The 17588-nt window shown below is 36.6% G+C and overlaps 1 protein-coding gene across 1 annotated transcript in view; it reads right to left on the bottom strand.

Annotated features, from left to right (window-relative positions):
* The window catches only part of LOC127972235 (endothelial cell-selective adhesion molecule-like), a 36250-nt gene extending 18917 nt beyond the window's left edge, over positions 1–17333 (bottom strand). The window contains exon 1 of the mRNA XM_052575595.1: positions 16888–17333. Coding sequence (XP_052431555.1) covers positions 16888–16957 — 70 coding nt within the window. The 5' untranslated portion in view covers positions 16958–17333. The remainder of the gene's footprint in view (positions 1–16887) is intronic.
* Positions 17334–17588: the final 255 nt, after the last annotated feature.

Here is a 17588-nt window from a genome sequence, read left to right as displayed (position 1 = left end):
AGGGAATTTGGATAGCATTTGGTGAGCAACACAGTCCTATGAAATTAAGTAACAGTTAAACAACACTGTTTGAATTTTGATAATATAAATCACTACAAGATAATGGAAAACAGTACAAAATAGTCACTCAAGCTAGCAATGTATAAGTTTACATTTTTGCAAAAACAGTTCTTATTATTAACAATATATTAAAAAAACTATTTTCTGCTTAATATTGTGATATTTTATTTTTCAGAATTCTTGAATAAAAGTTCAAAAGAGAAGCGTTTATTTCAAATAGATTTTTTGTAACATTATAAATGTGTCGCCTTTGATCAATTTAATGCTTTCTTGTTGAATAAAAGTATCCATTTATTTAAAAAAAATAGCATGGTTCTTCATCTGTTCTGAAATGTTTATAACAAGAAGCTGCATCACTTGACCAGAGAACTGGGATGATGGGCTCATGAAAGATGATGATGAGTCATTGTGAATCCATATCGTTTGCGTCATTGACAGAAATCATTAGTCTAACCTGATCATGTTTACCATATTAAGAATGTATTCACAGTCTTTAAAGTTTAAAGTGACACAAAAGTACAACAAAAAAAAAAAAGTTGGCTAAGTTTTAAAAGTAAAACATAAACAGTTCAAGTCTAAAAGGGAATGTTCTACCATAATGCATTCAAAGAATAGCATTTTCACACATCGTATTGTCTCTCGTCTCACTGCCCTTTCACAATGTGCCACAGCTACAGTGCACTTCTCATCAGACACCATACAAATTGTTCCATAGTCATTCAAAAGGTCAGCAGCAAGCACGTTCAAATTTGACTGGATTGGGTAACACAGGCTTGAGAAACACATTAATGCAAGGATCCTAAATCTTTTGTTTTGCTTCTGGAGACACATGCTACTTTTTGGTGATAAACCATAGGAATTAGCTTGGAAGATGAATGCATCTTATTAAATACTTGACATGTTTATGACTCTGCTGAGAAGACAGGTCACGACACACAGAGCGAGGCATAATATTGTCACAGTGCTTTGCAGTTATACAACGGAAATATATAACTAACAGACCAATTTTACAGACCACAATTGCTAGCTGGTTGACAAAACAATTAAGAAAAAATATGACTGTTATCAAGAGGATTTCTAAAAGAAATAATGTAATTATGTGGACTTCCAATGGTAGGCGCAATTAGGAGACTCATTTACTATAAATATATATATCAGTATATTTATTAAATATCAAATAAAGCGATATACAAGGGAATAAAGATATACATGTTTGTTTGAATAATTTATCATTGTACATTTTTGGCTGTATTATGAGTAATATACTAGTATATCTTTTTAAATAAACTTCATATACACTGTGTATGGACTTTTGGTAACACGTTACATTATTGATAGGGAATACTATTCACTATTAACTAGTTGCTTATTAGCATGCATATTACTTGCAAATTGTCTGTTTATCAGTACTTATTAGTACTTTATCAGTAATATATGTAAAAACACATATTAATGATTACATAGTTAATCTGCATTCTTGATACCTTAACCCATTTTAAATAATGTTGGCTTAAAAAACCTTGGTGGGTGACGTCATTTGATTACGTGCACCTGCAGGTTATAAAGAGAAATGAAACGGACATACCTTCATGTTAAACCCTTGTCTGAAGAGATGCCCAGATGTGCCTACATTGCGCCATTGAGCCACAGCATCTCCTTCTCACTTTTTCCGGGAACAGGGTTGCAGTTAAGTAACCTAAGATGTTCCCTATAGAAGGCTACTCTCAATGCTATGTTTCAATAACGCTTATGGGAATGAAAATACCAACGCCGCTGCACTGGAAGTGTCTGGACCCCTCAAGGTTGTGTAGGTTGTGTGCACAAGCATAGAAGAGGTCACAGACATGACTCAAAATGCAACACCTCTGGTTGAATGGGCACTAACTCCTAGAGGCTAAGCTTGACCACATGCCTCATAGGCTAGCGCAATAGCATCCCTCACCTAATGTGTGTTTATTGGCAGCCGCCCCCAGCATATGAAAAGCTGCTCCGACTTACCACTGGCTAGTGCGATGGATGTAGATCTGAAGAGCATGTACTGGACACAGTAAGAGAAGACTTCTCTGCTCATGTGTTGTGAACGGCGGGGGCAGAAGTATTCAAGAACAACCAGATGTATGGTCAAGAATGGAACTTGCTTTGACCAGCCCAGGGGCAAAGTCTAGGCAGGATGGCAAGACTGACATAGCTTGCAAATCCCAAATCCCCCTTCAGAGAAGTAATAGCCATAAGATAAAACATCTTTAGGGTCAGAAATCTGACAGGCACTAACGTTCGAAAGGGGTCTTAACCAAACCCTCAAGCACTCAACCAAATCTTAACACAACACATGGTTCCAGAGCTCGGACTGGGGATGAAATACTGTACCCTGCACCTGATATAGGAGATCTCTCCAGACCGTAATCGCCTACAGTGGACAGTCAAGGGGGGATATTAGATCCGAGAACCATACTCTGATCGGCCAAATGGGCGTTATCAGTAATAGGTGAGAACCTTGTTGATGGACCTTGGCAAGGACTTTCAGGAGCAGAGCAATCGGGGGAAATGCGTGAAGGCCATGTATGGGCAATCGCGTCCAGACCCAAGGGAGCTGGAGAAGTCAGAGAGAAGTAGAGGGGAGTTTGTGCTGCCTCCTGTGAAACAAAGAGATCATCCTCTGCTTCATAAAATCTTTCCCAGATTTGACTACTTCGGGGTGGAGATTCCTTAACCCATGTGTCACAGCTTTTATAGACAGCAATTCCACCAACACTAGGAAATGGTTGCCTCTTAACTGCTGAAGGAAGTATTCGGGGCGAGAAATAGAGCCATTGCAATTTCAAGGCAATTGATGTGCCAGTCGAGAAGATGACATCTCCAGATCCCTTGAGCTGGATGGCCATCTAAGATCGCACCCTCACCCATGAGGAAAGCATCTCTCATTAGCATCTTGCGACAACAACACATGCCTAGAGTGGGAACCAGAGTCAGAAACAGGGGTCTGAACCACATAGGTAGGGTACAAAGACCCTGGCGCAAAATCTTTATTTGCCTCTGGGGATTGGCCCTTGTATGAAATCCCCTGGCTTCAGCCTGACCCACTCCTTGAAATGCTTGCTTCCCCACCAGCAAGGATGTTAGTTGAATAAATCAACATCATGGGTACAAATATGCGTGAGGTGTACGGCTTACTCCATTAACAAGACAACTCATCATGGAGATCGATGTTGGGATCTCTCCCCCTGGCCACCGGAGAGAAATCTGCCGTCTAACTTGGAGTGCCTGGGGTTCTCTTGCTCCTGTGGCCAGACTAACTTTGCCTGGCCACCACGTGAGTCACCACCTCAAATAACTCATCAAATGCGAATCACATGAGGAGCGTTCAGATGCAGCGCTCTCAGTCTCCATATCGCCGGAGGCAAGAGAAACCCTGTCCTCGCCTCGCTCTGAAGAAGCGCCAGGGCATGCTCCAGCAGAGGGGACAGGGACTTTGTAATGTGGCGAGAGCACGGGAGAGGGTGGTGCACCAATCACTTGTCTCTCAGCCAGCTCGACACTCTGGCCCCACAATCTCATTTTAGGACACAGAGGCTCACCCCTCCTCAAAGAAAGAGAGCCTCGAGCGAAGCACTACAACCGAAAGTGACTGGCAGTGCTCACACTCAACGTCCTCGAGGGCACAAACTGCGTGCTATTCCCCGAGGCACACCAAACAATAATCATTCAATTCATCCTCAGTGATAACTTGAAAACAGGGTGGCAAGCATCTCATAAACCGACACACTAGATATGTTGTGAAACAAAGAAGCAATGGTGACACGCTGGAATTAACACACACGCACAATGGGGTCTCTGAAGACAAGTAAAAACCTTAAGGTATGTCCGTTTCACGTCTATTTATAACCTGAAGGTGCACGTAATCAAATGACATCACCCACTGAGGTTATTTAAGACGATTCTTGGCAGGTTTGGCACACGTGTTTCACAATTGGTCAAACAAAGAATCATCTCATAAGCGTCATTGAAATGCAACATCAAGAGTAGCTTTTGATAGGGAACTGCTTTCAACATTGATAAATGTTTCTTGAGCAGCAAATCAGCATATGACACTGAAGACTGGAGTAATGATGCAATATTAATGTTTTTACTGTATTTTTAATAAAACAAAGGCAGCATGATGAGCATTTTTCTACTTACATTAGTGTAAAAAAGGATTTACATATAACATAAAACAGGCTGATGTTTTACTCTAAGCAACCAGTCATAAATATCCTTGTAACACCAAAACAGATAAGAATGTCACATATTTTTGCATCCTGCCATATTATCTAAAATACATTACTGCAAGACATGCATGACATACAAATATTTAAACAAAACAGCGTTCAGCCATCACGCTGAAGGAGCCTCACAACTGTCACACTGAGCAGTGTTTTAATCTGTCAGCAGAAACAGGCACTAGCAAAGACGGAATCAGGACAGGGTGGCACAGGATACGTCTCCTTTCTCTAACTGTCACACACACTATTTAGTTAGTATAAGAAGACATTCAGCAAACACACCAATCACAGAAATGTCTCCCCGGAGCAAACCTGAGGTTAAATGCTTTGCTCAAGGGCACAACAATAATAGGTTTCCTCGTAAGCACACACATCGGACACAAACCTGTGACCAACGTATGCAATGTGTAGAAAGGAAAATGATCTCCATGAGCTTATTCGAAAGTAAATATTTATATAAACTGATATCAAATTAGAACCTTTTGATAACCCTAGAAAAATTAACTACTGCGTTGTGCTCAACCACAAGACTATTTATTCTCTGAATGCAACACTGTCTCAAAGCAGAGGAATCTACTGAAATCTGCAGGTGTTCATTAGACAAAGCTACTTTTAGACTCTCATTCAAAGCTATTAATGTACAATAGGTTTATATGCCTGCAACAGACCTTGGTCAGGAAACCCAAAATTTTAATTGAGGGTAACAACTCTAGTAATGCTGAGGGACTGCAGTACAGTGCACTCAATTTGACATACTGACCTAGGTCACATCTACTTTTCACTATCTAAAGTGTTTTGTTTACTGACAACGTGTGCAAAGAATATTTTCAATCCTTTCTGTCAAATTACGTGTGCCGTCTATTTCTGACTAAAATTTATAACAGACTATAAGTGGACATTTTGAAGCAAATGGAATTACCACACCAGTAAACATGGTCAATAAAACGAAGAGGATAAAAATGGATGTAAATTTATAATGATGCATGCGTCATGGATTTGAAAACCATGAATATTAAAACAGACACAATCATCTTGACTCATTAATTTTTCTCACTTGATACGCTGATGCCATTTTGAGCATTTGTGTTGTAATTTTAATGAAAGCTGCAAAAAATAAATTTCAAAATTAAAAACAAACCCAATCCATAAAATTTAGCAGTGAGTCTTCATTATTCACTATAATGGTGCTGCTAAAAGACTGGTGGCTTCTCTAAGCCTTTATATCAAGCCATATTAAACATTCATTAGTACAGTATAGATTCAGACTATTTATGGCCTTCCATGACTTCCATTTAAATAGTTTTCAGTAATTTATATAAATCTGGAATAATACAAATTTAATATGAAAAACTTACACTAAAATTAGAAACTGACAACTCACTGAATGTAATAAAATTACAAAAAAAAAGAAAATAAATGAATAGTATTAATAATAGCTAAATAAAAATGTATATTTAAAAGAACTAATAAAAATGACAAAGATACATAAAACAATTATTAAAACAATCATACTTTAAGGTCCAAATCTTACTATTAACTAACTAATAACTATGGCTTTACTCTTAATAAACTCCTAATTTGCTGCTTATTAATAGTTATTAAGGTAGCTGTTAAATTTATGTATAAGGATTAGTGGATCTAAAATATGGTTATGCAGAATCAGGAATTAATATGTGCCTTATAAGCACTAAATAAACAGCCAGTTTGCTAGTTATATACACAGTTACTAGTGAGGATTGGTCCTTAAAAATTAAAGCGTTATAATGAATATATATTTATATTCATAATATATAATTATATATGTATTTAATATATAAAAAGCTAACTCAAACATATTAAAATACTATAATAAGATAATAACACTGATAGCGGGCATGATTTTGTGTAACATCTGGTGTAAAATATTAAATACATAAATGACACTTGTTAAATCAGTTCAAAAAGCTGTCAAGAGTCAACTCTTTGAGTGGGGAGCTATTGTTGTTATGTGGTGTGAAAGATACTGCTATTAGTGCCCAGAACGATTACAGTAAATGGGTTGTATTATGCGAGAGTGTGCGATCAGGAACGTTGACCTTTCCCCCGACTTCTTTTTCCTGGGGCATTTTGCGGATCCTTAAGGGATTGGACGATGTTCCTTAGTCCATGTAGCTAAGCTGTCTCTTCACACTATAATCCCATTAGCAGCCCAAGCTGTCTTAACAAAGAAGAAGACAGGCCGATTCTGGCCTTAACGAACAGCAGTTCTTAATCTGTGACTTTTCGATTCCCAGTACAATTGCATTAACCATTGCTAGTAATTTAGAGTGGGTGGAAACCCCTTTTCACACGCTACAAGGAGGATTTCAGCAGATCTAATTTTTGTTATCTAGGTTCCCAGCCAACATTTTAAAATAAGACATATATTACCTGGAACTACTACAATAAAGATGTAATATTAAAACAGATAAGAGGAAAACACAGAAGATGTTAAGCTACACAAGTCTGATGCAAGCTGTCTATAAAAAAACCTGTCAAGTGGCATCTGTACTGAAATTAATGGAACTTCATCACACCAGCTATGATGGATAGATGTTCTGGTTTGCCTGAAGGAAATCCTTTGCCCTATATTTTTGGACAGAAAATCTATTCTATACACCTGATGGTAATTTTTTATTTTAATTGAAAGAGAATAACACTTCCTCTCCAATGACCAAATTCTTCTCATAAGAGGGTCTGATGAGGAAACGTTCCCTTAAAAAATTGATCACACCATCAGTTCGCTTTAAATTCTACAATGTTTTCTTGGTGCATGAAAGATCATGCACTAGCTTGAGCAAGATATTCACATGAGATGTTTTCGCCTTAGCTAAACAATTATGCATTGGGTTGCTGTCACTAAAATAAGGGAAAAGTGGGGTCTTGCTATGACTGAATACCCTTACGAGCGTTTAATGAAGTCACATTTTCCCAAGCATTACCACTGTGCTTCTCTGGTTGACAGTAACAGTCTGCTGCTCAGAAATAATAGATGCTCACCAAAACACTACTTCATTTGCCTCAAAGAAAGTCTACGAGGGAAGCCTGAGGAGAAATGCATTTCAATCCTAGAATGACACTCACTTAGGGATGGAAATCACAAGGAATTTAGGAATTTTTACGTTTTCTTTCAGGAGTTGTGAAGAATAAAAAAGTGAATTTTTACTGCAAAAAAGTATTTTTATTTTCCATTGGTGGATCTAATATGGTACATGGACGTCTCATATTTTCTATTCTACTCTAACTATAATTGAAATAAGATAAACACAATAATCGATATTAAATGAAACTGTGCATTTGTTAGAAGAAAAGATAAAAAGCTTCAGGGAACTTTGTGTTTATGTGGAAGCTGTTTAATATAGGCTAGATAAATGAAATTCAAGCTGTAGGGGAAATAAATGCTTACTTCTCATTTGTAAAGCACAGTAGAGAGCTGCTCTTTACCATAACAGAAGCTCTTATCTACGCCAGACCGCTCATATTCTAACTATGTAAACTGATGGCTGTGTTTTAATGCTTTATATCAAGCTTTTTGTTACAAACTTTGACAATCAAATTATTAAGGGCAATTGGTTAATAAACAGCACTGAGTCCAAAGTACACTACACAGCACGATTTCCACAGCAGAATGTAGAGCACTCCAAACCTCCACAGACCAGGATGCCGGGCTTATCAGGTCCAAGCAGGTTTCACAGACGCTGCTCTGTGTGTGGAACTGGGACTACATCAATTTAGCAACCAAGCTGGGGAAAATTGAGGCCTGACATAGAAATGAGAAGGTAACATCATTTTAAAGATGACAACAAATTTCCAACTGGACACATTTGCTATGGTTAATATTTTTCCCTTTTTTTCCCCTTTAAAAACATAGATATATGTTTTGTATGCATACATAAAAAGGCCTGAATGTCAACCGAGGACAACAGTGTTGGATGATTGTAATGGTGTAAAGTCAAGTAAAAAATACTTTATAGTATTTTCTGGGAATATCTGTGCTTTACTTGAGTTTTTATATTTAAACCAACTTTTACTTTTACTCCCCTACATTTCCTAATTAAAATATATACTTTTACTCCGATACATTTCCCCTAAGAATATTCGTTACTTACTACAAATAGTCAGAAGTATACAGACTGCAGGAATGCCGGTTTGACGAATCAGTGTTCTGCCGTTTGCAAGTTAGACTTATAAAAAGACCTTTGTTTATGTGCAAACAATTGCGCCGTGCAAAACCACGGATGATTTCATTTTCCACTCAAGTCGAGGCTGGGGTGTGCGATATACAGCATCGTTCAGATGCATGAACACATTTAATATTTTTCATACATTTAATAATCATTTTATACAAGGTCAGTAAATAATAAGTGACTTACATTTTAGACATAATATTGCTGGTTTTTGCTCAACTTTGCTAACGAAAATAGTTCCTAGCAAACATCACAGCACTGTTTGCATCTCTGAGCAATGGATGGGGTTTACTTGTTGAATCAACGAATCAGCTTTTTGAACAAATCGGTTGAATAAATGATTCAGTGATTCACTCATTAACACGGTCAAATGCTTTGTTTCTGAATGAACCAGCCGTTTGAAAGAATCAGTTGAATCTCATTAATCTCATTCACTTGCTGTCACCTAATGTTTTAATTTCACATGTTGACTATTTTTTTCATGTTTTAAATTATTTCAAATATCAGTACTCAATGTTTTATGCTAAAAACAAAACAGTAAGCCTAGCAAATTCCAGAGATGGTCTCTTTTGTTGAAATGAAAGACACTAAGTACCAGATGAAGTGTTTCTTATTCTTACCCAATCTTAATCTGTTCTGAATATGAACATGTAAGCGTGTGATATTGCTTAATTTCAGATAGAATCACACTGTCTTTGGAACTTTAACTGCTATTTTGAGGATTTGGAGTGAATTCATTTCTGTGCTTCATGCTGCAGGTGCTGAATGTTGTCCCACACAGATGACTGCGAGCTCAGCCCCATCATGCCTGTGATTATTCTCTCTAATTACATTTGCAGGTGATGGGTGCACAGCATGGACAACCTCTTCCACCTTTGTTATTATCTCACATGGCCATTTCTCATCCTCAGGCACATCAGAGTAATTGCTACTACTATCAGAGGGACGACGTAATAAAAAGCCCTCCTAGATAATAGTTAAACACACACGGCCCCTTCACAAGATGTCTGTCACGTAGAGTCAGTATAAGATGAAGGACAGACGGATGTGGATCAGCTGCACAGATGTAGCGGCAGGGCAGGGGGAGGTTTAATAAGAGCTCGGGAGATATGGGGGAGAGATGATATGCTCCGCTGCGATAAGAGAAGGGAACGGAGCGACTCCGTTGCAGATCAGAGACAGTGAGAGCGAGGGGGAAGGCAGATGAAAGCTTGAAACAATCAGTGGTGTTAATCTGCAAGGTGCAACAGCTGCTCCTGGTGTATTCCGAGGTGGCTGGCCCGGATTGGATCCTTTAGGCCCTTATTAGCCTCGCTCGACCAGGTCTGGCCTGCCTAAATCCCGGTCACAACTCCTAAAAAACACGATTTCTGGCAGCCCCCTTGGACTATCCAGGGTAACGAGGATTATGTGCCAGTCTTGCCCGTAAACCGTCTTTTAAAATCATGTTCCGCAGGTTAAGTGAATAACACTGACTACTATAATAGAAAATCTATATATTGCAGTATAATATCGTGATTTTAACGGTAAAAGACTGTAAACATTTATTTGGTTAAAATCTGGTTAATTGGTTAATAGCAGGTTCTGCTCATTCTTTAAAATTTGTGTATATGGCACAGTGCACTTTCTGCTGAAAAAACGTCTTGTGAACTTTGATTCATCATTTGGCTCTTTCTTTACCACTTGTGTTTTTTTCACAGTATTATATATAATATTATATTTAGAGCTGGATAGCAACTGATTACATGTAATCTGGATTACATAATCAGATTCCAAAAATTGAGTACTTGTAAAGAAAATTACATTTTTAAATATTAATAATCAGATTACAGTTCCTTTTTTATGGATTACATAATTACATATTATTCACACAATGGAACTAAATTATGTATGATTTAAAGGTTCATTCAAATTCTTAATTTTTTCTCTCTTTAAATTATCCCTTTTAACTTCCTTTCTAAATTAGTTTTTTGTACAACTCACAAACCCACTGCAGTTCTTACATTAAGCCCAGTTTGGAAAGCCCTGGTGTAATGTAATGTTTAATGCATTTTATGACATTCATATAAAAAAGGTATATTTTCTTTTCTTTTTGCTTTTTATATCAATATGGGATGTTTAATTTTAAGTTTAAAATGATAACTTCTAAAAGTTATCTTGAAATATAGTCATAATACATTACCCAAAATGAGTAACCCACTGTAAATTATATTACTAACTACATTTTGATCTTGTAATCTCTAATAAGTATTTGAATACAATTTGTAAGTAATCTACCCAGCTCTGATTATATTATATTATATTATATTATATTATATTATATTATATTATATTATATTATATTATATTATATTATATTATATTATATATTAAAGGTTAATGATATATTATTATTGTTTGATATGCCAGATTTTAGCGATATTTCAACATTATTTTTTATTTATAAACATTATTATTATTTTTGTTTATTACTACAGTAAATTCCTGGAAAATACAACAGCCATTTTTTTATCATAACTTTCACGGATATTTTCCCCGCACAGATTTACATTAAAAATAGCTCTGGGTAGCATGTCTCATGCATGTAAAATCACATGTGTTATTGTGATGCTTAGATCAATATAGTCCTTGACAGCTGATCTATGCCAGGGATCCATCCATCCTAATGAAATGAAAGCTTCTCTGTGTCTAATCCTGGTGAGAAAGCTATTTCTCCCCAATAATCCCCATAAAACATACTCCGAACATACATTGACACTAAATAGAAGTACCTATGGCATATATTGTCAAATGTTGGAGTGTGTGGTCAGCTAGTTTGCAGTTTCCCAGGTGTCTCAAGCCCACACAGGCGCAGAGCAGTGTGCCCAGAGGAGCCATGGCCTCATTTAGATGGCTGAGATCCTCATTACTGTATCCACTCTCCCAACTTACACCTGCTGTAAAACAGCGTCTCCCTCGCCTACACTCCGGAAAGCGCCACACCGGCACCTTTAAGCACGCAGCGGGCTCTCAAGGGAAGTGCAACTATGATGCCATTTTGATCTGCTGTTGAAATTGCATGCAAGTTTATAAACAGATTGCAATTATAATTATTGAAGAATCATGTTGAGAAAACTGTATGGCAGGGGCGTCTGTCCATTCACTACATTACTTCCTGCAGGTGGCGGGCAGGTGTGATATGCCAGCACTTCCATGCGATGCTGTGTCGCTTCTAAAGCATTAATGAGAGCTGAATCTGTCTCTTGTCTCAGATCTGTCTGGATATTTCTTGACAGATGAATGTGGGCTTAATGGATGTCAGCCGTATAGTTTCTTGGTAAATCCTGGAAAAAGCCTATATCACTAAATGATACAGTGATACAGTATATAGTGTGATATTATACCATAATGTAATATTTATGTCTAACCCTATTTTATAATAATCTGTATCAGTACAAATCAAAAGACTGATTTCAACAATAGAGCGGTGGCAGGGTTAATGAATTGAAACATGGATATTTTGCAGGTATTGAATGTTCTTTGCTGTGCAGGGGGCAAACATAATTGCCTCTGGTAGCTGAGCATTACCGTTTCTAATGATCTCTGATGTGTAGGCCCAGTGATCCGCACTCAATTACAGGCATTGATTATCTACCTCCGGTTTTTCAAAAAGGATGAAACAGTTTGTTTTAACGTGCTGCAATATGCTACAGGTGGTTTGGTGCTGGGAGAAACCAATTATTTTACAAGATTTTGATTGTTAAAGATGACAGTTTTGCAGAGTACTAAATGTTAGACTATTTCAAACTATCTTTTCTAAAATACAGTTACAATTGATCTTTTACAGTCTAGGAAAAGATCTACAGTATTTTCACAAAGGTTGTAGGATCAGCCCAGAGTCTGACCACAACTAAATACTAAGAACTTAAGCCATCTCCTCTGGGGCTTTTCCTTTAAATCGACATGGAGTGTATTTAAACTGGTATGGATTCAAAAGAGCTTGATAAATGGCATTTAAATCCTAGGCATTTTCATTTTCAGATGATTTTAGTTCACTGCTGGCATTAATAACTATTAATAATCACTGTTAATAATAAATAAGGGGTTGTGCCTAAATGTACATACAGGATGTAACCTTCAGACCACCTTCAGGACTTAAAGGGATAGTTCACCCAACAATGAAAATATGATATTTATCTGCTTACCCCCAGGTTTCTTCAGTTTCTTCAGTAGAATACAAAATGATTTTTAAATGAACTCATTGCAGTCTGTCAGTCTTATAATGTAAGTGGATTGGAATCACAGCTAAAACATACAATACTGAAAAAAAAACATACACAAACAAAACCAAATTAAACCCTGCGGCTCGTGACGATGCATTGATGTGTAAAGACACAAAACAATCGGTCTGTGCAAGGAATTGAACATTTACAGTATATAGATTTTTTACCTATGAATCAAGCAATGTGCAAACTGTTAGAACTCTCCTGAGGCCGTCCTCTTGAGAGTGTTCTCAAGCAGCAGGTGACTGAGGCGTCTTCATCTTCTTCTTGCTTTATGGTGGATCGCAGACACTGGAGAGTTCTAACAGTTCAGACACTGTGTGAATCAGAGGTAAAAAAAAAACTATATAAATCCTGTTCAGTTTCTTGAACAGAACAATCATTGTGTGTCTTTACACATCAATGTATCATCACGAGCCGCAGGTTTATTTTTTTATTTTTTTTTTATGATGATATGATTTAGCCGTTATTTCCATCCACTTACATTATACTTGTGATAGATTGCAATGATTTCACATAAAATCTCAGTTTGTGTTCTACTGAAGAAACTTCAGTATCCTGGGGATAAGCAGATAAACATCAAATTTTCATTTTTTGGTGAACTATCCCTTTAAAAGGATAATTTAATTCTTTCATCATTCATTTACCTTCATGTCACTCCAAACCCTTAAGACTTTGGTTAATCTTTGAAACACATATTTATATTTATATACAGTATTTTAATGAAATCTCAGTGATTTCTGTTCCTCAATTTAAAGTTTAGGGCACTAATTTATCAACAGTGCATAGAGACAAATATGTGTAATGAATATACCTAAGCACAGTTTCATGCAAAGTGTGTGATGTACAAACTTGTACTTATATGTAGGAATGTGTGTAAATAGATAAACCAAAATATAGAACCTTTCTACGCACTGTTGATAAATGAGATCCCAGGAAACTAAAACTTAAAGATCCATAAATTACATAAATTTGTTGTAAAAAAAAATATTTTAATTAATCAATTTTTATTTAAAGTCTTCTGATTTTACGATTGCTTTATATGACGAGCAGATTTAATTTAGGCTTTTGTTTACATCTAAAAAATTTGACAAATACAGTATACATAGAACACATCCAATATGGTAAACGTGGAAGCTCAAACGTGGGTGCATGATGCGTGAAAACCAAAGAGGTTTGTTTTAGTATGTGATGGATCTTCCATGTTCACCAAACTGATGTGCTCTATCTTTGTGTGTTTATATGAAAATAAACGGTTCAATAAAAGTTAAATCTGTAAATTATATAAAGAAATCCTATGCTTCACATTACTTAAATGAAACCACTTAATAATTCATCTGGATTCATTTTACAAGACCTTTAAAACCTCTTTGGATCTTACCTGAGTACCTGACTTGAACTTTCAATGGAGGGACAGAAATCTCTTTAAAAATATCTAAATTTGTGTTTCAAAGATTTACCATAGTCTTATGGGTGCGTAAATGATTAATTTGTTTTCATATAGGTGAAATAAATGTTTCTCAAAAAAATGAAATAATTTCAAAATCAAGCATAATAATCTATAATAGCATAATAATCACAGAAAAGTAACTGTGCAATGTAGTAATTTTGCAAGGCAGCATATATGATGCCAATTTCCTTTCAGGGTCACTCAAGACAGGTCAAACAAAACAGCCTAATATTTGCAGGCTACAGCAGTCATCTGTCAGTTTCCCCATTATAAGACACACTCTCCATATAATGCGATAATGGTGCCTCCTGAAGGTGCAGAAAACACTACCACATCAGCAATTTGCCATCTTGGAAACACAGACCAAAACCCTGACAAAGAAACCCATACCAGTTTAATAAAGCTCACTACATTTCAAAACATCCAAGAGGTTACGAGGGCATCTGAATGCAATTTTATTGTATTCAACCTTGTCCATGAATTGTGAATTTTTTTAAGCTCGATGAAGAAAAAACTGCAACACAATGACTACAAGGTTTAATCTTGTCGGCCAACTCTGAGAGTGATTTCGTACCTTGTCCTTGCTTGTAAAAATGCCAAGGTAATTCAGCGGATTACAAGCTCCTCCGACTTGAGCCTTGTTGGAGATTAGTCAGGAGTCAGGACAATGGTCATATCACGGCGCCTGAATTCACTGTCACTACTTTCAGCTGTTGGCTGCAACTGATACCAACAATCTTAATTTTACCACATGATTAACTATAAGAAAAAGCAGGATTCAAGTCGCTAAGGGTTAATGTGATGATGACTTCCCATTAAGCTCAGAAGAACATGGCTGTACAACAGGATAAAATATAGGCCAGGGGTTCTCAAGTCTATGGTCCATATCTGAAATTTCTTCAATGTCAATTAGTACTTAAATTAGTTATTATAAAAGTTCAGATGGTTCAAAATGCAGCTGCCAGACTTTTGACTGGCACCTGAAAATTTGATCATATCTTTCCTGCATTATGCTCTCTGCACTGGTTGCCGGTCTGTTACAGAATCGAGTTAAAAATGTTACTTTTTGTTTTTAAAGCTCTGAGTGGAATGGCTCCTGAATATCTCTGTGATCTTTTGAACCCAGATATATCTGTTAGATCGCTGAGGTCTTCTGAGCAAAGAGTGTTGATGGTCTTGAGATCTAGATTGAAGTTGAATTAAGTTTCAATTGCTGGGCCTAAACTTTGGTCTTGCAGTCTCCCTCCAATTAGTCTTTTCAGAATCTGAATTTAAATCTAAGTTAAAAACTTACTCTTTTTTTCCAAGGCTTTATGATCCTCCTTAGATAGAGTATAAGGATCTGTCACCTATCAGTGTTTGTTTTGGATTTTCTCCTCTTTAGTGCATTGCGGTTAAAACTGTTTAGATTTATTTCAGTCTTTATAGCAAGTTTTGTACAGCACAGTTGTTTTTATTGTGCTTTATAAATACATTTTGGTTTGATTTTGATTTGAAACTTGTTTTTAATAAATATCCATAACAATTCAACAACAAAAAAACTAATAATAAATATAAAGTTTGATTTGCTTTCAAAATACAATTGAGAACAACTGCAAAAGTGGCAAAAAAAAATTAAATGGGTTAAACAATATAATAGTAGTAGTAGCCTAATTCATAGTAATACATGGCTTAAAACTTAAGCACCTTCTCAACACAGTGTTTTTTTATGTTTGTTGACAGTGTTCCCCACAGACTTGTAAATGCAAAATTATTCTCTGCCTGCAGGAGGCGCTGCGGGAGCGGGAGATATAGCGGTTTCCACGGTAACGGCTGTAATCAAATATGCCTGCAGGCTACTTTATCAGGCATTACAGGAAAGACTAAATAAAAATGAAATAAAGCTTTTCTGAAGACAGTATTTTCAAAGATACCATCATATAAAAACACCCGTGCTGCATTTTAATTTTGAAATGTGCATTTGTGACGGTCAGTTTTGGTCAATGTATGGAAAACATTGGACAATGCTATAATAAGTCAAATTACTACAATGTAAGTGATGAAAAAAATCATATTACACAAAGATGAAGTCGCTCAATTATGGCCATCATTCAACAGATGTCATGACAACAAATGTCATGCAGGAAAACCTTAAATATCTCGGACCATTCATTTCGGACCATCACCAAAAAAACATAAAAAATTTAAAAAAACAAGTTTAACATGGGTTTATCAAAATACGAAGTATAGCCAAATTAATGCCATAGAAATGAGAAATGGAGGCGGAGTCCGGACTTTGAGAAGGGCTAATTGGCTATCTGTTGGTAAGAAAGAAATGTCCCTTTCTAAAATATTTCACGACTACAATTTTGTTGTTGTTGTTTTGTAGATGAGGACGCCTACATGTGTTTTCATTTGAATCTCTACATCAACTTTAGTTTAATGTTTACACTTTCAGCTACAATGTTAAACAGTTATCTTATTGTATAAGACAAATGTATCCCCTAAGATAAACAAAACATACTGATTTGAGGTTTTTCTAAGTATACAGTCTCTTAACTTGGTCACAGTTCGCTCAACACAGCATCAACAACATCTGATTTTTTTTATGTGGTAAGTTAGGCCTATTTATATTGTGAGTTAGCTGCTATTTCTTTTCTTATTTATCTTACCTGGAAACAACCAGAGCAAGGTGAGAAGCAGAACTGTGGGAGGTCTCCGGTCCATCAGCATCTCCATCATCGCCCCTCACGAAGCATCATACAGCATCCAGTGACAGTTTCTCCCGCGCTCTCCTTATCCTGCCCCGAGCCGTCTTCTGACGTCCCTCCGTTGTTCCAATTAATACATCAATTTACTCAAAGTATATAAATTCACTCAACCCCGACAGAGGAACTGCTTGTAAATAAATCCCATGCCCTCCTCTTCTCCCAGTCGCGCAGCGGACGGCATTTGGAGAAGGGTTCTTTGTAAAGCACTGGTGGTTCTTTCTTCTAAATAAGCTCTTTGAGGATAGTTACGCAAGCATTTTCACTCATAGCTGAAGTTTTTGGCTGCTCTGGGACTGTAGGAGTCGCGTCTGTCACCTGAGCGCGAAGCCCCTTGCAAGTGTAGATGTGTGCGGGAAGCCACGCCCCTTTCAGCCTACAGGTGTTACGAGCGTTATGTCCCCTTGGAAAATAACTATTGATCTATTAACTACTTTAATTCAATTTTATTTTGTAATATAAATATACAATTAATATTATAGTAGTTGAAACGATCAATAAATAATATTGCAGCGCAAAAAAAAAATCAGCAAAAAAACCTGTCGTTGCAAATATTAACATGACACAACAGATACTGTTCAAAATTGAACTAGTGAAATATATGT

Source organism: Carassius gibelio, chromosome B15 (assembly GCF_023724105.1).
Source record: "Carassius gibelio isolate Cgi1373 ecotype wild population from Czech Republic chromosome B15, carGib1.2-hapl.c, whole genome shotgun sequence".
Lineage (NCBI taxonomy): Eukaryota > Metazoa > Chordata > Actinopteri > Cypriniformes > Cyprinidae > Carassius > Carassius gibelio.
This window is presented reverse-complemented; position numbering and strand designations above follow the sequence as displayed.